The 22,640-nt window shown below is 36.5% G+C and overlaps 1 protein-coding gene across 1 annotated transcript in view; it reads left to right on the top strand.

Annotated features, from left to right (window-relative positions):
• LOC123546390 (twitchin-like) overlaps positions 1-19,980 on the top strand; it is an 87,980-nt gene extending 68,000 nt beyond the window's left edge. The window contains exons 11-13 of the mRNA XM_053551960.1: positions 14,245-14,523; positions 15,064-15,333; positions 19,973-19,980. Coding sequence (XP_053407935.1) covers positions 14,245-14,523; positions 15,064-15,333; positions 19,973-19,980 — 557 coding nt within the window. The remainder of the gene's footprint in view (positions 1-14,244; positions 14,524-15,063; positions 15,334-19,972) is intronic.
• The last annotated feature ends 2,660 nt before the right edge of the window (positions 19,981-22,640 follow it).

Below are 22,640 nucleotides of genomic sequence, written 5' to 3'. Positions count from 1 at the left end.
AGTATTAACGGCATTTCATTGAAACTTCACAAAATGATAGAGGCTATTGACAGGAAGTGCAGTATCAAAGAACCGTAACTCTACCTTACCTAGTTTTTTATTTCTCTCCCTTTATTATAGGTTATAACACACTAAATAGCCACCACTATATATTCTATATAAAATGACAAGTTTTCACAATGCTGCAATACACACCTAGACCCATTTTAAATTTCTTTAGCTTACATTTTCTTGTAGATCAACATTAATACTGTAAAAATATCCAAAGAAAAGTAGGGGTCATGTTTGATGCAAGAAAAATATTTCTGGTCAAACGGACACACCGTAATTTTTACACTGAAATGACAATCACAATTTAGGGTAGGGGTGTATGAATAAATTTCACATGGTAAATCAGTTTGGAGTCTTTTTTCAACATGCAAATGCTACCAGTATGTCAAGTATAGACATGCAATATGATTTCAACCAATATATAGCAATGATTTCAAGGAAAATCCTTCTTACAGCAAAAAAAACTGAGAACTATTTGAATCCGCCATTATGCGACTACCATTTTTTCATAGGTGCTCAGGCTATTTAGTGTCTGTATGCCTATAAGGAAATATGAATTTTTTTTTTTTCAGCTTTTTTGCTCTCTATGTGAAGTTTCATCTATATTCAGCTTATAAAACAAGTTTCAGCCCAAACAAACCAGTAGTTTTCTCAAAATCACTATTTTTGTACAGCCATCATTTTGTCCAAAGACTGCGGTTTAAGCCGTTAAATTTGGCTGAATCACATAATTATAGTCATTAAATGCTGTTTTTTCAAAAAACCCGTAAGATATTACATCAAATATACCACCAGCAAGTGCGGAATAGACAACCACACTGAAAAAAACTTATAATTATGCAACTGTGATAAAATATAGAACAAAATTAGTGTTTAGTGAATTTTTTTTTGTTAAAAAAAAGCTTATTTTTCAGTAAAAAATGGGAAAATTGTCTTTTTTTTCATCTCAAATGCAACAATACTGCATATTTTTGCATTCTATAGCTAAAGTCATATCTCATGGCCATGGTATTCAAGTTCTCTCCAACTATTCATGTCAAAATGTAACTAAAAAGGTGTTGATACTGCACACCTGGTCTCTGCTCAAATGGAATGAAATGGTATCTAAGGATATTACTAAGGATCTTCAGATTTCACACCACACAGGTGATGGAGATTCTAAAGGTCATTCTGATGTAGACAAAGGTCAAGGAACTAAAACTGTGCACTTGAAAGATGTGAGGCACCTAGCAAATTCTCTAAAAAGGCAAATTAACCAGGCACCATTTAGTGACAAAATGTTCCGTGGTAAACAGAAGTCTAATCTAAAAACAGATTTGCTCTATCTATTAAATCTAGGTGTGTTTCAGAGCTATCAAGTGCACATAAGAAGTACAAAAGCAATTTGAAAGTAATAAAACACAAAATGCCTAATATAATTTCAGAAATAGTACTATGTTTCAAGGGTTACTGTGGTACCTCATGTTCTAAATACAGCTTGGTTTGTTCTGGCAACTACAGAAAAGCAAAAAACTATATGCTAGACAATGTCAGGCTTAAAATGACTGATGATGATGAGACTTTACTCAGGAAATGTATTGAAATTCTCCTTGGTCCAGAAAGCATAGAAAAAACTAAATTTTTAACATCTACACAGAAATGTGAAGCAGTGAACAGATCCTACAATGCATGCTTGCCCAAAAATGTTACATTTCTCCGCAACTGCCATGGCCGTATCCATGGCCAGATTCTAAGACTAAATCATGGCTTGCTGACACTGTTATCCTTAAAGCTAGGGTAAATGGTGTAAAACTGTCACATGGCTCTTCTGTTATCAGACACCTTTTAAGAACAGAGTACTACGACAAGTTGCGTAAAACTACTAGGTACATATCGCGAGCAAGACGCAGTCGTTTTGCATCACGCCAGTATAGGTACAAATTACATACAGATTTACACTATTCAAAGGTCTCACTGACCCCAAGCCTGACTTTTCTAGCACCCCACACCTAAAAGATCATGCTTATGCATAGAGTGTGATATTAGGATGAAATAAAGATGGTTATAAGTAAAATTATTGTGCTGCCTTGTGGCCAGCTGAGCCGGCACTGCACACATATAACAAGTTATATTAACCGCACAAATGTAAATAAGCCTTGTATAAGTTGTGTATGTAATAGTGCTATATTTATCAAAAATATTATACAAAAATAGTAAACTACTGTATACCACAGAATACAGTCCTTGAAAGAAAACTCCCTAAACTTATGGCCTGAGCATTGGTCCCCACATTTCTGCTCAAATGTTCCGGGTTCACACAAAGAGAAAAATGGCATATATGCGACACGTGTAGGCCTTCGGGTATTTTTAAAATATTTCTAGTGGCCTGACACATAAGTCTGTGCACATAATATTGTTTTCTGACAGTTTCTCCAGGCAGTTTTGTGGTTATTTTTCCATAGCTAGGATTTTTAGCCCACCATCATCAGATGGTGGGCTTTTCAAATCACTCTGCGTCTGTGGTCCGTCGTCCGTCCGTCCGTCCTTCCGTCCGTTAACAATTTCTCGTTATCGCATCTCCTCAGAAACTACCTGGGGGATTTTGACCAAACTTTGTCAGAATGATGTATTGGTACCCTAGTTGTGTCCCCCTGAAAATCAGACTGGTTCAACAATTTCTTAGTAAGTTATGGCCCTTTGTTTATTTCTATAATTTACATAGATTTATATAGGGAAAAACTTTGAAAATCTTCTTGTCCAAAACCACAGAGCCTAGGGCTTTGATATTTGGTATGAAGCATCATCTTGTGGTCCTCTACCAAGATGATTCAAAATATTTCCTTGGGGTCTAATATGGCCCCGCCCCGGGGGTCACATGGTTTATAAAGACTTATATAGGGAAAAACTTTGAAAAACCTCTTGTTCAAAACCACAGGGCCTAGGGCTTTGATATTTTGTATATGACATCATCTAGTGGTCTTCTACTAAGATTGTTCAAATTATCCCCCCAGGGTCAAATATGGCTCCGCCCTAGGGGGTCACATGGTTTACATAGACTTACATAGGGAAAAACGTTGAAAATCTTCTTGTCCAAACCACAAAGCCTAGGGCTTTGGCATTTGTAATGTAGCATCATCTAGTGGTTCTCTACCAAGTTTGTTCAAATTATCCCCCTAGGGTCAAATATGGCCCCGCCGTAGGGGGTCACATGGTTCATATAGACTTATATAGGGAAAAGGTTTTAAAATCTTCTTGTCAATAACCTACAACATTCAAATTTGGACCACATGTATGATTTTGAGTGGCAAGATGAACCTTGACATGAGTTGACCTTGATTTTGACCTAGTGACCTATTTCACATTTCTGTAGCTACAGCCTTCAAATTTGGACCACTTGCATAGTTTTGTGCACTGAAAAAAACTTTGACCTTGACTTTGACCTAGTGACCTACTTTCACATTTTTGAAGGTACAGGCTTCAAATTTGGATCACATGCATAGTTTTGTGTTCCGAATTGGAATTTGACCTTGATTTTGACCTACTGACCTACTTTCACATTTCTCAAGCTACAGCCTTCAAATTTGGACCACATGCATAGTTTTGTGTACCGAAACAAACTTTGACCTTTACATTGACCTAGTGACCTACTTTCACATTTTTGAAGGTACAGGCTTCAAATTTGGAACACATGCATAGTTCTGTGTTCTGAAATAAAATTTGACCTTGATTTTGACCTAGTGACCTACTTTCACATTTCTCGAGCTACAGCCTTCAAATTTGGACCACATGCATAGTTTTGTGTACCGAAATGAACTTTGACCTTAAGATTGACCTAGTGACCTACTTTCACATTTCTGTAGCTACAGGCTTCAAATTTAGACCACATGCATAGGATTGTGTACCGAAACAAACTTTGACCTTGACATTGACCTAGTGACCTACTTCCACATTTTTGAAGGTACAGGCTTTAAATTTGGACCACATGCATAAATTTGTGTTCTGAAGTGTAATTTGACCTTGATTTTGACCTAGTGACCTACTTTCACATTTCATCCTTGAAATTGATCTAGTGACCTACTTTCACATTTCTCAAGCTACAGCTTTCAAATTTGGACCACATGCAAAGTGTTGTGTACGGAAATGAAATTTGACCTTGAGCTAGTCAGTAAGTCTTGAAATTTGGAACACTCAAAAATGGCACATTGGTGGGCGCCAAGATCACTCTGTGATCTCTTGTTATTTACTGTCGTACAACCAAGCCATTTCCGACACCCTTTTCCCCCACCGGTATAGAATTATCATTTATTTTTTGCTTAATTCTTTCAAAAATCAATTGTCTGGGTCGATGTGCAATGTTTACAAATTTTTTTTTATTTGCAGACGACAGAAAATTTTAGTAATTCTACCGGGTGACAATTCTTATAGGTTATAACACACTAAATAGCCACCACTATATATTCTATATAAAATGACAAGTTTTCACAATGCTGCAATACACACCTAGACCCATTTTAAATTTCTTTAGCTTACATTTTCTTGTAGATCAACATTAATACTGTAAAAATATCCAAAGAAAAGTAGGGGTCATGTTTGATGCAAGAAAAATATTTCTGGTCAAACGGACACACCGTAATTTTTACACTGAAATGACAATCACAATTTAGGGTAGGGGTGTATGAATAAATTTCACATGGTAAATCAGTTTGGAGTCTTTTTTCAACATGCAAATGCTACCAGTATGTCAAGTATAGGCATGCAATATGATTTCAACCAATATATAGCAATGATTTCAAGGAAAATCCTTCTTACAGCAAAAAAAACTGAGAACTATTTGAATCCGCCATTATGCGACTACCATTTTTTCATAGGTGCTCAGGCTATTTAGTGTCTGTATGCCTTATACAAAATAATGCTTGTCCAGAGCATTACATTAAAAGTATTAATAGTATTTCATTGAAACTTCACAAAGTGATAGAGGCTATTGACAGGAAGTGCAGTGTCAAAGAACCATAACTCTGCTTTACCTAGTTTTTGAATTATCTCCCTTTATTATACAAAATAAGGCTTGTCCGGAGCATTACTTGAAAAGTATTAATGGCATTTCATTGAAACTTCACAAAATAATAGAGGCAAAAGTTACACTTAATGATATGTCCCTTGCTTTAATTATCTCCCTTTATTAAACATTAAAATCACTCTGCATCCGTGGTCCGTCGGTCCGTCCGTCATTCCGCCCGTCCGTCCGTTAACAATTTCTCGTTATCGCATCTCCTCAGAAACTACTGGGGGGATTTTGACCAAACTTTGTCAGAATGATGTATTGGTATCTTTGTTGTGTCCCCCTGAAAATCAGACTGGTTCAACAATTTATGAGTGAGTTATGGCCCTTTGTTTATTTCTATAATTTACATAGATTTATTTAGGGAAAAACTTTGAAAACCTTCTTGTCCAAAACCACAGAGCCTAGGGCTTTGATATTTGGTATGAAGCATCATCTAGTTGTCCTCTACCAAGACGATTAAAATTATTTCTCTTGGGTCAAATATGGCCCCGCCCTGGGGGTCACATGGTTTATATAGACTTATATAGGGAAAAACTTTGAAAAACCTCTTGTCTAAAACCACAGGATCTAGGGCTTTGATATTTTGTATGTGACATCATCTAGTGGTCTTCAACTAAGATTGTTCAAATTATCCCCTAGGGTCAAATATGGCCCCGCCCTGGGGGTCATATGGTTTACATAGACTTATATAGGGAAAAACTTTGAAAATCTTCTTGTCCAAACTATAAAGTCTAGGGCTTTGATATTTGTAATGTAGCATCATCTAGTGGTTCTCTACCAAGTTTGTTCAAATTATCCCCCTAATATAAAATATGGCCCCGCCCCTGGGGTCACATGGTTGATATAGACTTACATAGGGAAAAGCTTTTAAAATATTCTTGTCAATAATTACAACATTCAGATTTGGACCACTTGTATATTTTTGAGTGGCAAGATGAACCTTGACATGAGTTGACCTTGATTTTGACCTAGTGACCTACTTTCACATTTCTGTAGCTACAGCCTTCAAATTTGGACCACATGCATAGTTTTGTGCACTGGAAAAAACTTTGACCTTGATTTTGACCTAGTGACCTACTTTCACATTTTTGAAGGTACAGGTGTCAAATTTGGACCATATGCATATTTCCGTGTTTCAAAATGAAATTTGACCTTGATTTTGACCTAGTGACCTACTTTCACATTTCTCAAGCTACAGCCTTCAAATTTGGACCACATGCATAGTTTTGTGTACCGAAAAAAGCTTTGACCTTGACATTGACCTAGTGACCTACTTTCACATTTTTGAAGGTACAGTCTTCAAATTTGGACCACATGCATAATGTTGTGTTTCGAAATGAAATTTGACCTTGATTTTGACCTAGTGACCTACTTTCACATTTTCTCAAGCTATACAGCCTTCAGATTTGGACCACATGCATAGTTTTGTGCACCAGAAAACACTTTAACCTTGACATTGACCTAGTGACCTACTTTCACATATTTTGAAGGTAAGGCTTCAAATTTGGACCACATGCATAGTTTCGTGTTTGGAAATGAACTTTGACCTTGATCTTGACCTAGTGATCTACTTCCACATTTCTCAAGCTACAGCCTTCAAATTTTGACCACATGCATAGTTTTGTGTATCGAAAAAACTTTGACCTTGATATTGACCTAGTGACCTACTTTCACATTTTTGAAGGTACAGGCTTCAAATTTGGACCACATGCATAGTTTTGTATTCCGAAATGAATAGTGACCTACTTTTACATTTCTCAAGCTACAGCCTTCAAATTTGGACCGCTTGCATAGTTTTGTGAACAGAAATGAATTTTGACCTTAAGATTGACCTAGTGACCTACTTTCACATTTCTGTAGCTACAGGCTTCAAATATAGACCACATGCATAGGATTGTGTATCGAAAAAACTTTGACCTTGACATTGATCTAGTGACCTACTTTCACATTTTTGAAGGTACAGGCTTCAGATTTGGACTACATGCATAGATTTGTGTTCTGAAGTGAAATTTGACCTTGATTTTGACCTAGTGACCTACTTACACATTTCTCAAGCTACAGCCTTCAAATTTCGACAACTTTCATAGTTTTGTGTACCGAATTAAACTTTGACCTTTAGATTGACTTAGTGACCTACTTTCAAATTTCTTAAGCTTCAGCCTTCAAACTTGATGCACATGCATAGTTTTGTGTAAAAAGAACTTTGTCCTTGAAATTGATCTAGTGACCTAATTTCACATTTCTCAAGCTACAGCTTTCGAATTTGGACCACATGTACAGAGTTGTGTATGGAAATGAAATTTGACCTTGAGCTAGTCAGTAAGTCTTGAAATTTGGAACACTCAAAAATGGCACTTTTGTGGGCGCCATGATCACTCTGTGATCTCTTGTTCAATTTTCTTCTTTTTATTATCTCCATTAATTTTTTGTCCGTCCCTCACACTTTTGTCCTGAGTATAACTTGAAAAGTGTTAATGACATTTGATTGAAACTTCACATAATCATAAGGGCCATTGAGACAAAGTGCAGTGTCAAAGAATCATAACTCTACCTTACCTAGTGTTTGAATTATCTCCCTTCGTTATACAAAGTAAGGCTTGTCCGTAGCATTACTTGAAAAGTGTTAATGGCATTTCATTGAAACTTCACAAAATGATAGAGGCCATTGACGGGAAGTGCAGTGTCAAAGAATCATAACTCTACCTTACCTAGTTTTTGAATTATCTCCCTTTATTATACAAAATAAGGCTTGTCCGGAGCATTACTTGAAAAGTGTTAATGGCATTTCATTGAAACTTCACAAAATGATAGAGGCTATTGACAGGAAGTGCAGTGCAAAGAACCATAACTCTACCTTACCTAGTTTTTGAATTATCTCCATTTATTATACAAAATAAAGCTTGTCCGGAGCATTACATTAAAAGTATTAACGGCATTTCATTGAAACTTCACAAAATGATAGAGGCTATTGACGGGAAGTGCAGTGTCAAAGAACCATAACTCTGCTTTACCTAGTTTTTGAATTATCTCCCTTTATTATACAAAATAAGGCTTGTCCGGAGCATTACTTGAAAAGTATTAATGGCATTTCATTGAAACTTTACAAAATGATAAAGGCAAAAACTACACTTAATGATATGTCCCTTGCTTTAATTATCTCCCTTTATTCAATTTTCTTCTTTTTATTATCTCCATTAATTTTTTGTCGGTCTGTCCGTCCGTCCCTCACACTTTTGTCCGGAGTATAACTTGAAAAGTGTTAATGGCATTTGATTGAAACTTCACATAATCATAGAGGCCATTGAGACAAAGTGCAGTGTCAAAGAATCATAACTCTACCTTACCTAGTTTTTGAATTATCTCCCTTCATTATACAAAATAAGGCTTGTCCGTAGCATTACTTGAAAAATGTTAATAGCATTTCATTGAAACTTCACAAAATGATAGAGGCCATTGACGGGAAGTGCAGTGTCAAAGAACCATAACTCTACTTTACCTAGTTTTTGAATTATCTCCCTTTATTATACAAAATAAGGCTTGTCCAGAGCATTACTTGAAAAGTATTAATGGCATTTCATTGAAACTTCACAAGATGATAGAGGCCATTGATGGGAAGTACAGTGTTAAAGAACCATAACTCTGCTTTACCTAGTTTTTGAATTATCTCCCTTTATTTTACAAAATAAGGCTTGTCCGGAGCATTACTTGAAAAGTATTAATGGCATTTCATTGAAACTTCACAAAATGATAGAGGCAAAAATTACACTTAATGATATATCCCTTGCTTTAATTATCTCCCTTTATTTAATTTTCTTCTTTTTATTATCTCATACATGCCATAATTTTTCCGGACCTTTCCGGGATTCTGAGTTAAAATTTCCGGGATTTTTACCCTTTGTCCGGGACATACACCGTGACATTAGTATTCGTCTGTTTCATGCATAAATATCATAAAATTATATATATGCAGTTTCCGGAGATAAACATTGTTCCCTCGCTTAGGAATAATTTGTTGCAAATGTCGTCTAGCTTTCTAAGGGAGGTAAATAGGGTAATTTACGTCTATAGATCGGCACGTGAATTGGTTGCGTTCCCGAGGTGAACTGAATTGGGAGACTTGCTATATACGAAGAATTAACCTGGTCATCGTGATTTAGAATCCAGCTTATTTGGTATCTTTTTAAAGCTTAAAAGTTTACCTAATCATTAATAAAATGGAATCCTCAAAGGAATTAAATAAATCTTGTAGATAAAATCGATATAAAATATTTCGGGTTGGGTCAATTTTCAAGGATCGGCCGGCAAAGGCATTCAATAGTCAAAAGTTTAATTTAGAATATGTGTGACAATCAATCTACATTTTAAAAGATTACAACCTTTTAAAATAATTATGGTTTAATTGACCGTTATCAGCCATTTCTTCCAATCAAGGCTACATGTAGCTTCACCGCCTACGTGCTAACAACAACGAGATTTTCGGCTATTGTTCCTAATATTAAATTATCATAAAACTGTTATTGATTGCATAATTTTGTCAATTCATAATCAGGGTCATCAAAATAGCTGACTGTAAATTAATCTGGGTCATCAAAAGATCGCAGTGCGCAATATGAGTGGCGATCGGAGCTAGCTTAATCAACATGTGTCCCGCTCGAGGGCATGAAACTGATTATCGGATAATTAGGAATAAACAATGTGACACCGGTGACTGTTTATTTTGTTTTATTCATGTAAAATTCAACAATTTATAGGCAAAAAAACTACTTTTTTGGGGGGTTATTTTTGTTTTTCTGTATTTTTAATTTTCCGGGACATTTCAACACTGTCCGGGCCACCGGGATGAGTATGTGATTTCCGGGACAATCCCAGACAATCCGGGAGGTACGACATGTATGATTATCTCCATTTTTAGCTCACCTGAGCACAAAGTGCTCAGGGTGAGGTATTGTGATCGCTCACCGTCCGGCGTCCGTCTGTCCGTCCGTCGTCCGTTCACACTTTCCTTTAAACAACATCTCCTCCTAAACCAACAGGCCAATTTTGATGAAACTTCATAGGGATGTTCCTTGGATGGCCCCCTTTCAAAATTGTTCAAAGAATTGAATTCCATGCAGAACACTGGTTGCCATGGCAACCGAAAGGAAAAACTTTAAAAATCTTCTTCTCAAAAACCAGAAGCCCTAGAGCTTAGATATTTGGTGTGAAGCATTGCCTAGTGGACCTCTACCAAATTTGTTCAAATCATGACCCCCGGGGTCAAAATTGACCCCGCCCCAGGGGTCACTTGATTTTACATAAGAAAATCTTTAAAAATCTTCTTCTCAAAAACCAGAAGCTTTAGAGCTTAGATATTTGACGTTTTGCATTGCCTAGTGGACCTCTACTAAAATTGTTCAAATCATGACCCCGGGGTCAAAATTGACCCCGCCCCAGGGGTCACTTGATTTTACATAGGAAAATCTTCAAAAAATTTCTTAAAATAAACCAGAAGGCCTAGAGCTTAGATATTTCACATATAGCATTGCCTAGTGAACCTCTACAAAATTTGTTCAAATCATGGTCCCCGGGGTCAAAATTGACCCCGCCCCAGGGGTCACTTGATTTTACATAGGAAAATATTTAAAAAAATCTTCTTCTCAAAAACCAGAAGCCCTAGAGCTTAGATATTTGGCATGTAGCATTGCCTAGTGGACCTCTACTAAAGTTGTTCAAATTATGACCCGGGGGTCAAAATTGACCCCGCCCTAGGGGTCACTTGACTTTACATAGGAAAATCTTCAAAAGTTTTCTAAAAATAAACCAGAAGGCCTAGAGCTTAGATGTTTCACATGTAGCATTACCTAGTGGACCTCTACAAAATTTGTTCATATCATGACCCCCTGGGTCAAAATTGACCCGGCCCCAGGGGTCACTTGATTTTACATAGGAAAATCTTCAAAAATTTTCTAAAAATAAACTAGAAGGCCTAGAGACTAGATATTTGACATGTAGCATTGCCTAGTGTACCTCTACAAAATTTATTCAAACCTTGTCCCCCGGGGTCAAAATTGACTCCGCCCTAGGGGTCACTTGATTTTACATAGGAAAATCTTAAAAAAAAATTCTAAAAATAAACCAGAAGGCCTAGATCTTAGATATTTGACATGTAGCATTGCCTATTAGACTTATACAAAGTTTATTCAAATCATGACCCCTGGGGTCAAATTGACCCTGCCCCATGGGGTTACTTGATTGTACATAGAAAAATCTTCAAAATTTTCTAAAAATAAACCAGAAGAGCTTAGATATTTGACATGTAGCATTGCCTAGTGGACCTCTACAAAAAGTTTTCAAATCTTGTTTTTAAAGTTACTTAAAGAAAATTTCAACTATATTTTCTCATAATTCTTTTGATTGATTTCTATTATGATCTTTTGACCTTGAAGACTTGGTCTTAAGTTCAATGATAACAGGTGAGCGATATAGGGCCATCATGGCCCTCTTGTGTTTTTTTGGTTTCTAATACGTTATTCCCCATATTGGGACGAGCACATGCATCGGGGAGCATCATTCGGTTTTACCGATTCCTTGTTTTGCTTTATGTAACAGTTTTCATTACATTAGGCATCTGTGTAATAAAAGGCAAATTATTTTGCATGCTGTTATAAACTTCCATGAAACTTCTCATGAACTGCTTGATGGGTCTTCATCCAACCTTATCTGGAGCATCATTATAACATCCTTTACCGTGTTTGTTCAATTGGGAGCACTTGGCCCCTTTTAGGGGCCACTGGAACTTAAAATAGAAATATTCATCAAACTTGGTCTGTAACATCATTGTAAGGTCTTGTGCTAAATTTGTACATATGGGGGCAGAAAATAAAATGCCTTTGAATGATTTCTTCTGATGGTTATACATTTTTGGTGTGTGACAGCAAAATATAGGAAAAAAAACTTTAATAACCTTTGTTTAAATGAACAGCTTCAAGGATTTTCACCAAACCTATTTGGAAGCAAATCAGATTGTTAAGGTTTTCTCCAGGTGAGCAACTTCGGCCCATTTGTTCCTCTTGTGTTTAATTTTTGTTGATTTGTTATGGTTGCAATCATCATTCCAGATTTTGTTGGGGATTTTCCTTTCTGTTTTCACCAAAAATAAACTTGCGTGTCAAACATCAAATTTGTTTTAATTTTTCTTCTTTTCTGTTTTCAAACAAATATATTTGAACTGTGGCCAGAACAGTTGCATATCAATTTGCCCTTCCATTTAAATGAACATGCTATTACTAACAGCAGTCGCTAATCTACAAAATCGCAGTCTTACTGTTTACATTATTGATATCATAGGAAGTATTTTTATGTTGATAACTATGATTATAGTACAATATAATATAACATTATCTGTCATTCAATAAAAGAACTTATAACTGTTGAAGAAAAAAGTATTTTTCTATTAATTATAGTCAAAATACTTAAGTTTTGTTTCATAAGAGTATCATCATCAAGAAAAAACAAGTAAAATTAATAAATAAACTTTTTAGCTCACCTGAGCACGAAGTGCTCAGAGATGAGCTTTTGTGATAGCCCTGTGTCCGTCGTCCGTCCGTTGTCAACAATTTGACTGTTAACACTCTAGAGGTCACAATTTTGGCCCAATCTTAATGAAACTTGGTCAGAATGTTACCCTCAATAAAATCTTGGACGAGTTTGATATTGGGTCATCTGGGGTAAAAAACTAGGTCTCCAGGTCAAATCAAAGGAAAAGCTTGTTAACACTCTAGAGGTCACAATTTTGGCCCAATCTTAATGAAGCTTGGTCAGAATGTTACCCTCAATAAAATCTTGGAGGAGTTTGATATTGGGTCATCTGGGTTCAAAAACTAGGTCACCAGGTCAGATCAAAGGAAAAGCTTGTTAACACTCTAGAGGTCACAATTTTGGCCCAATCTTAATGAAACTTGGTCAGAATGTTACCCTCAATAAAATCTTGGATGAGTTCGATATTTGGTCATCTTGGGTCAAAAACTAGGTCACCAGGTCAAATCAAAGGAAAAGCTCGTTAAAACTCTAGCGGTCACAATTTTGGCCCAATCTTAATGAAAATTGGTCAGAATGCCTTTAAAAGACTTCTTCTTATGAACTGCTTGAAGGATTTTCATCAGACTTTGGCTTTAGCATCATCATAATGTCCTCTCTCAATTTTTTTCTAATGGTGGCACATGGCCCATTTAAGGGCCCGCCAGAGCCAAAATTAGAAATACCTTTTAACAGCTTCTTCTTATGAACCACTTAAAGGATATTCATTAAGCTTGGTTTTTGGCATTATTATTAGGTCCTCTCACAAATTTGTTCAAATTGGGGCACATGGCATCTTTAAGGGGCCACTAGAACTAAAAATAGAAATGCCTTGAAAAGACTTCTACTCATGAACCGCTTGATGGGTCTTCATCAAACATGGTCTATAGCGTCACTAAAAAGTCCTCTCCCAAATTTAAACATATGGGGCCAGTTGGTCCTTTTTAGGGGCCACTAAAACTAAAAATAGAAATGCCCACAAAAGAATTATTCTCATGAACTGCTTAATGGATCTTCATCAAACTTGATTTGTAGCATTGTTATATTTACCAAAATTTTTCAATTGGTGACACTTTGCCTCTTCTAGGGGCTGCTTGACCTAAAACTAGAAATACCTTTAAACAACTTCTAATGAATGGATGGATGGATTCTCATCAGACTTGGTATGTAGGAATATTATAAGGTTGTCTCTCAGTTTGTTCGAATGGGGGCAGTTTGCCCCTTTTAGGGGTTGCTGGGGCTAAGTGTAAAATACCTTTTAGTGACCAATTCACATGAACCACTTAGTGGATATCAATCATACCTGGTCTGTACCAGCAATATGATGTCCTCTCATAAATTTGTCCAGTTTGGGGTACTTGGCACCTTTAATGGTCTGATGGTTAAGGTCCACTTCAGATGAGCAACTTAGACCCATTTGGCCTCTTGTTATTTAAATCATCTGGGAGATTTTTTTACTAAGACTAGTATGTTTGAATGTGGTATACTTGGGTTTGGTCTTAGTAACCTTTACCTTGTCACAAAGAGCAATAATACAGAGACAAGCGACTTCAAAAGCAATCATTAGTTTATCATTAATTATTATAATGCTTCCACAGATAAACCATCAGCTCCTAAAAATTTGACTGTTGGTGACTTAACATCACGATCATGTAAACTTTTTTGGGAAAAGCCTGAGAATGATGGTGGTAGCAGCATAATTGAATACATTGTCCGGGGGAGAGAAGTAAATGGGAAAGAATGGACTCAATTTACTTGTTCTACAACTGAATGCATGATAAAAAATCTGAAAGAAAGCACACAGTACATGTTCCGTGTGGCTGCTACAAACAAAATTGGAACTGGAGAATTCACTGCACATACAGAGCTTGAAGCCAGTAAGTGCAGCTACTAAACAATGCCTTGAAAGTTATAGCCATTAATTTTTTAAAGCACATGTAAATTAAATGTAAATATTTGAAGATTGTCTCACTCAGAAGCAGATAAGCAAATTCCCTCAGTTTGCTTGTATAAATCCTATACATACCATTTAATCTTGACTGGAACTTTTAATAAAGTAACTATGTAGGAATTAAAAGATGTTTGATCTATCACTTAATGTTAGAATTACAATATCTGCTTTGGAGTGAAAACAAGACAAGCTGTGTCAAAATAACTGATGAAGTCATTTTAAAGTGTAGCAGAAATAAACACAAAATATTCTGCATACAAAGTCATTGTTATATTACATTTGTTAGTATGACAGTAAAGTCATCATCTGCAGTAATAACATTGAAGTACAGAAGCAGATAATTTATCAAGAAATTCTAAGAGATAAGCAATCAAAATGACAGTAACAAATGTTTTGCATATATTTCTCTACCATTTTAATGTGTGTGACAATTGTACATTTCAATTAATATATTTTTCCTGAACAGAATGGAGTTACAATAACGAAGGAAGTATGACAGTTAACTCTGGTAAACCAATGCTCCTTGAGATGAAGTTTAAAGGTCAGGAACCATATGTTCATTGTCTGTTCAACGGGGTTGAAAATCTGGATCAAAACAGGACAAGTATTCAAATAAAAGACAGCAAAATTATTTTCAAACTTGAAAATGTTGTTCCCTCAGATAAAGGAAAGTACACATTAACTGCAGAAAACAAAACTGGGAGTGGATCTGTCAGTACCACATTGTATGTTCTAGGTGAGTCTAAAAATGTTTCTTCACATAGTGACAGGGTGAGCTTTTGTGATCGCCCTCCGTCCGTTGTCCATCCACAATTTCTTGTGAACAAGATAGAGATCACATTTGGCAAGCAATTTTGATCAAACTTGTACAGAACTTGTATTGGCATGATATCTCAGTTCCCGTCGAAAACTGGCCAGATACCATCATGGGTTCTAGAGTTATTGCCCCTTAAAGGGCCAGAATTTGCTATTTTTGTGCGTCAACAATATCTTGTCTGCACGATAGTGGTTTCATTTATGATTTTATTTTAACCAAACTTGCACACAACTTGAATCACCATAAGATCTTGGTTCATTTCTTGAACTGGCCAGATCCCATTATGGGTTCCAGAGTTATGGCCCCTGAAGAGCCAAAAAGAGCTATTTTGACCTTGTCTGCACAATAGCAGTTTTATTTATGATTTGATTTTTACCAAACTTACACACAACTTGTATCACCATAAGATCTTAGTTCTTTTCTTGAACTGGCCAGATTCCATTACGGGTTCCAGAGTTATGGCCCCGGAAAGGGCCAGATTTAGCTATTTTGACCTTGTCTGCACAATAGCAGCTTCATTTATGATTTGAATTTAACCAAACTTGCACAAAACTTATGTCACCATAAGATCTTGGTTCCTTTGTTGAACCAACCAGATCCCATAATGGGTTCCAGAGTTATGGCCCCTGAAAGGGCCAAAATTAGCTTTTTTGACCTTGTCTGCACAGTAGCAGGTTCATTTATGATTTGATTTCAACCAAACTTGCACACAACTTGTATCACCACAAGATCTTGGTTTGTTTCTTCAACTGGCCAGATTCCGTTATAGGTTCCAGAGTTATGGCCCCTGATAGGACCAGAATTAGCTATTTTGACCTTGTCTGCACAATAGCAGCTTCATTTATGATTTGAATTTAATCAAACTTGCACAAAACTTATGTCACCATAAGGTCTTGGTTCCTTTCTTGAACCAGATTCCATTATGGGTTCCAGAGTTATGGCCCCTGAAAGGGCCAGAATTAGCTATTTTGACCTTGTCTGCACAATATTAGCTTCATTTATGATTTGATTTTAACCAAACTTGCACACAACTTGTATCACCATAAGGTCTTGATTCCTTTTTATTCGCCTGAAGGGACATGTTATGTTAACGCCTCAGTGTCCGTCTGTCTCTATGTCTGTTGGTTAGCAATTTCCCTTCCACTCTGTAGCTCTTGAACCCCTTGAAGGATTTCAAAGAAACCTGACACAAATGTTCACCTCATCGAAACAATGTGCAGAGCGCATATTTTGGATGGCTCACTTCAAGGTCAAGGTCACACTTAGGGGCCAAAGGTCATATGACTTTGTTTTTTGTGTATATTGCTCTGCATTTACGTCGATTGCAGTGCTCTTGTTTTTATTTGGTAGATCCTTCTTTTGTTCACTTACAATAATTTTTTTTAATTACTTCCCTTTTATGTTACTATAAATAGCTTATTTAAGAAACTTTTTTATTATTGGCCGTAGGGAAAAGCAGAGACCACTTTTCTGTGGTACAACGTGGATGGTACCTCCAATTTTTAGGTGTATTTTGACATATTTGTACCTTGTAAGAATTTTTTGAAATTTTGGTTGAATTCTTCCCTTTGTTGTCCTTTGGGCTTTATCAGTCAAAATTTTGCTCCTAACCTCCTCTGATGTAATCCTTCAGGCATGAAACTACTGGCCTGATTTGAAAATAATTTTATTTGAAGTAACTTTAAGAAAATTTCAGCTATATTTTCTCATAATTCTTTTGATTGATATTGATTATGATTTTTTGACCTTCTTGTCCTTAAGTGCAATGATAACAGGTGAGTGATATAGGGCCATTTTGGCCCTCTTGTTGTATAAGGAACCCAGCATCTGAAAAGAAATGGATATGTAGGAAAATATGATCTTGAACAAGATGCAAACAAACCTATTTGACTCAAATAATGTGTGCCTAGAACTGATTCTTTTTCATGAATTAAGAGAAAAAATGATATACCTTTTCTGTTCAAAACTGGGTCATATGGGGACAGGTGAGCGATTCAGGACCATCATGGTCCTCTTGTTTCATAGAATCATTTGGGTTTGTTTCTGAAAAATCGACCGAAAACCTAATGCAGTGCAGTTTCGAGTGGGTTGCTATGCAACGCAATCAAGTGGATACCATTCTGTGTCTTACTTGCAAAGTCTTATCAGTCTTAAAAAAGTCATTAGAGCCCCACAATAATGAATTTAGAGCGTTCTGTATCATTTTAATGATCCGGCCATGTCTAATGTATTGTACTTTTGCATTGTTATTGTCGCTCAACATTTAACATTTTTTTTGTGGACAGCAACACAAAAGCATAAAGCAAGGAAACCGTTCTGTGTCTTACTTGCCGGGCCCTATTTCTCATATAGAAAGTCGTCAGTGATGTACGTTAATACCATCTGTACCATTAATGCATGCTTAATTTCATGTAAATGTAAAAAAAAACTAATAATAGTTGTTTTTCCTTCTAAAATCAAGTTTTCCGTTCAACTAGCATTGAGTATGGCATTATCACACCCTGATACGGGCGCTCCCAAGTACAGGTGGCACTCACACATACAGCGCTCGATAAGCGATTTTGGAGGAGCGGTGGTGTAAGTATTTCTTATTGTATCTCCGGTAATTCAAAATTTTTTGTAAAATGAAAGATATCTGCGCCCTGGTGAATAATTGATGACTATGTTCTGTGAGTGTCACAACATTTCATCTTGAAATAAACAAACTACGGCGAGTTAAACGTGAACGTTTGAATCAAAAATGTCAAATGTCAAAAAAACACGTAAAATACTCAGTAAATACACCAAATGTATTCATTTTTGATACAGTATTGTATAGTCATATCTTCCTACAATAACCAGTTCCAATTCCAAGACTTAATTTGTTATATTTAAAGAATTTCTCGTGTTTAAAGATGGTAAGGGGTTTCAAAACGGCACTCACATGGCACAGGTGTGTATTTTTTTGACGCTCACCAAGTACAGCTAGAGAAAGGTCTTCAGAAATGTGGAGAAATCGTCAGCTGTAAGGCAACTACAACGGAAAAGAGATGATTCGGACTGGTTAGTTATGTGTGGTAGAGATAACACCACCAAGAACAGTCTGATGTTGGATTAAACAGTAGTTAATGGAACTAGTCATCACGTCTCATGTCTGCTATTAAATCGGAATGATTCACATCAATTCATGAGAGAGCCAAACAAGAACTCAGTAATTGATAAATTCATTGAATGAATAAGATATTAAAATATGAGCGTCTTTTGAACCTAACAGACATTTTAACAAAATTCTTTAATGGCTGATATATGCCATTCCGTCTTTCCGCTAATTTTGGGCGCCGATTTATAACGTAAATATCGACTTTTCGCTCAGCGCCCCCACTAATTATCACATTTTCAATCCACGCTCCCACCCTTTCTTATTCCTAGTATTTTCTCTATGGAGAATCGCAGACCAAAAGTTTAGATTTAAGATGTAAATCGTTGGGGGGAGTCGAGCGAAAACTGGCTGATCAGCGGGCTCCGAGCAAGGAGTTGAGGTTTGAAAGGCATAACATTGGTGGGCACCCGGGCACCCATTCGCTTTACATCTTGAATCTCACTCAACGCCAGCCCCCCCCCCCCTCCCCCACCCCCCTCATCCCCATAATCGTGTTTTTGCTCCGCACATGTTATCGAATTTTTGCTCGCTAAACACTCCGCGTTTAACTTTTTTTAATTCTCGTGTTTTCCCTCGACGGGGTCGCGTGGCGAATTGATGAAATGGTATAAATCAGCCACCGTAAAAATCTTCCATTTCTCTGTTATGGGTGTTTACTGAATCTTAAATCTTATAATACAAATAAAATATTGTTCGTAAGAAGTTCAACATTTATTATACATTCAATGTAGACGTATGGTAAGTTGTTAAAATAAAGAAAAGAATAGAAAACTTGTCAGTCCGTTATAAATGAGTTTTACTAACTCTGTAATCAAACATTTATTCCACACCCCAACAAAAAGTATCGATCTGGCTCTGTATATATATATATTTCATACGGATGCTCATAGCATTATACTGGTACTCAAAAACGTTGAGATTAACCTGAAATATTGTTTAGTAACGGCGTTTAATCAAACGCATACGCACGCACAAACGCACGCAAGCACACACATATCTACTTGCAAACCTTACCGTCCACTGATCCCACTGAGAATGTTTTGAAGCACGTTTATCATTTTTCAACGAAATCCTAGGACATATCAAATTTCAGCATTTATCAGTTTTCAACAAGCTTTTTCATAAAAAATAATGTTAAAATATTGTCGCCGTAAGTTTTAACATAAAAAGGTTGACTTCTAGAGTCAGTTTTTTAACGGTATAAAGATTTATGATCATATATACAGACACAACACTGAGAGTAAACAACAACAAGGTCTACATTTCTGAAGACTTTTCTCTAGCTGTACTTGTTGAGCGCCAAAAAAATTAACACCTGTGCCATGTGAGTGCCGTTTTGAAACCCCATACCATCTTTAAACACGAGTAATTCTTTAAATATAACAAATTAAGTCTTGAAATTTGAACTGGTTATTGTAGTATTGTAGGAAGGCATGACTATACGATACTGTATCAAAAATGAATACATTTGGAGTATTTACTGAGTATTTTACATGTTTTTTTTGACATTTGACATTTTTGAGTCAAACGTTCACGTTTACCTCGCCGTATTTTGTTTATTTCAAGATGGAATGTTGTGACACTCACAAAACATAGTCACCAATTATTCATCAGGGCGCAGATATCTTTCATTTTAAGAAAAGTTTTGAATTACAGGAGATACAATAAGAAATACTTAAACCACCGCTCCTCCAAAATTGCTTAACGAGTGCTGTATGTGTGAGTGCCACCTGTACTTGGGAGCGCCGGTACCAGGGTGTGATTATCTGGAACATTTTTTATACGCCCGTTTGAAAAACGTGACTTATTATGGGAATGCCCCTGGCAGGCGGGCGGCGTCCACAGACTTTGTCCGGAGCATATCTTCTTCATGCATGGAGGGATTTTGATGAAACTTGGCACAGTTATTCAACATTATGAGATGGAGTGTCGTGCGCAAGAACCAGGTCCCTAGGTAAAAGGTCAAGGTCACACTACGAGGTCAAAGGTAGGTCAAATTCAAGAATGACTTTGTCTGTAGCATATCTTCTTCATGCATGGAGGGATTTTGATGAAACTTGGCACAAAGGTTCACCATCATGAGGCAGAGTGCCGTGCGCAAGAGCAAGGTCCCTAGGTCTAAGGTCAAGGTCACACTTAGCGGTCAAAGGATACAAGAATGAAAACTTTGTCCGGAGCATTTCTTCTTCGTGCATGGAGGGATTTTGATATAACTTAGCACAAATGTTCACCACTACGAAACGGAGTGTCGTGCGCAAGAACCAGGTCCCTAGGTCTAAGGTCAAGGTCACACTTAGAGGCCAAAGGTCAGATACAAGAATGACTTTGTCTGAAGCATTTCTTCTTCATGCATCAAGGGATTTTGATGTAACTTGGCACAATTGTACACCATCGTGAGAAGAAGTGTCATGCGCAGGTCCCTGCTTTAGAATTACTTCCCTTTGTTGTTACTATAAATAGCTTAGATTGTAACTTTTTCATTACTAGTCATAGGGAAAAATCAAGACCACTTTTCTGTAGTACAACATGCACGTAACATCCAATTTTGAGGTGTATTTTGACCAATCTCTACCTGGTAAGGATTTTTGTGTGGACTTATAATAATTTTTTTTTTTTTTTTTTTTTTAAGATTAACTTCCCTTAGTTGTTACTATAAATAACTGATTGAGTCGGCTAAATGTTTTAAAGCGTTTGACGAGTTTTTGCTATCGCCCGATTTCTCATTCTTATTAAATAGCCTCACAACACAGGGAAGTGATGTAGTTCCATTAGATTGTCTCTAATTTCAAAGAGTTCATTGATCGAATGAAGTTCAGTTATGTCAATCCTATTTGCTATGACCAATATACGATGTAATCTGTCAAATATATGACTTGTAATTGTGCAATACTCGAATAAAGCCACGTATTTTCTTCCGCAGTAACACATTAAGCATAAACACGCATAACGATTCTGCGGGATTTGGTAATACATTTGCGCATATGATTATGGTGACGAATTTTATGCCCTTTTGTCACAAAATAGCAAATATGATAATCACAAATTCAAATAAAAACTGCATAATAACTTATTAGCCAAATTATCTATTTGTTACCCTGTCCGTTTAAAAAAATAATCTTTAAAATCATTGCGCAAATAACAAATTTATTGTGCTGTTCATTTTATGATTTGCGCAGGCTTACCAAGCTTGCGTAACATCCAGCGAAAGACAAAATATAGTTCCAGAACATACTGCTAGTATTTTATTGAGTCGGGTACCTCTGAAAGCATTGGAATGTCCCTTATCAAAGAGTTTACCACATCGATGAAATTAAATTATGACAGCTTCATTTTAAATGACACGAATAAGATATGTGCAGTACGTTAATTCTTCCGCGAGACTTCGCGGATGAATCCTAACCACATTCTGGACACTTGTCGGCGAACTCGCGTGACCTGTTTATAACAACACTTCTACGACTTTGCGTGGGTTGAATTTTGCAGTCAGTTAGCGGATAAATTATCGGAAGAAGAAGCTCTTACTGGTTTGTTTAATTACTACTGATATTGAAAATTATTTTATTTCTTATTTTTCGAGAAATAAACAAATCGGCGAAACATTAAATGAAATCGAAAGTAGATCGTCTATGTTTGGCTGTTTTGACGAAACGAAACAATTTTTAGCTCGACTATTCGAAGAATAAGTAGAGCTATCCTACTCACCACGGTGTCGGCGTCGGGGTCACACCTTGATTAAGTTTTTCGTACCAGTCCACTTTTTGACAAAGTCTTCTGAGATAAAGCTTTGAAATTTTCAACACTTTTTTACCATCACCATGGCCAGTTATATTCAAGAGCACATAACTCCATCAAGGATTTTGGCTGAATGATGGCCCCTTTTGACTTAGAAATCATGGTTAAGTTTTTCGTACCAGTTCATATTTTGACAAAGTCTTTTAAGATAAAGCTTTGAAACTTTCAACACTTGTTTACTATCACCATGGCCAGTTATAGGCAAGAGTATATAACTCCATCAAGGATTTTGGCTGAATTATAGCCCCTTTCGACTTAGAAATCTTGGTTATGTTTTTCGTACCAGTTCATATTT

The sequence above is a fragment of the Mercenaria mercenaria genome, chromosome 9 (assembly GCF_021730395.1).
Source record: "Mercenaria mercenaria strain notata chromosome 9, MADL_Memer_1, whole genome shotgun sequence".
NCBI lineage: Eukaryota > Metazoa > Mollusca > Bivalvia > Venerida > Veneridae > Mercenaria > Mercenaria mercenaria.
This window is presented reverse-complemented; position numbering and strand designations above follow the sequence as displayed.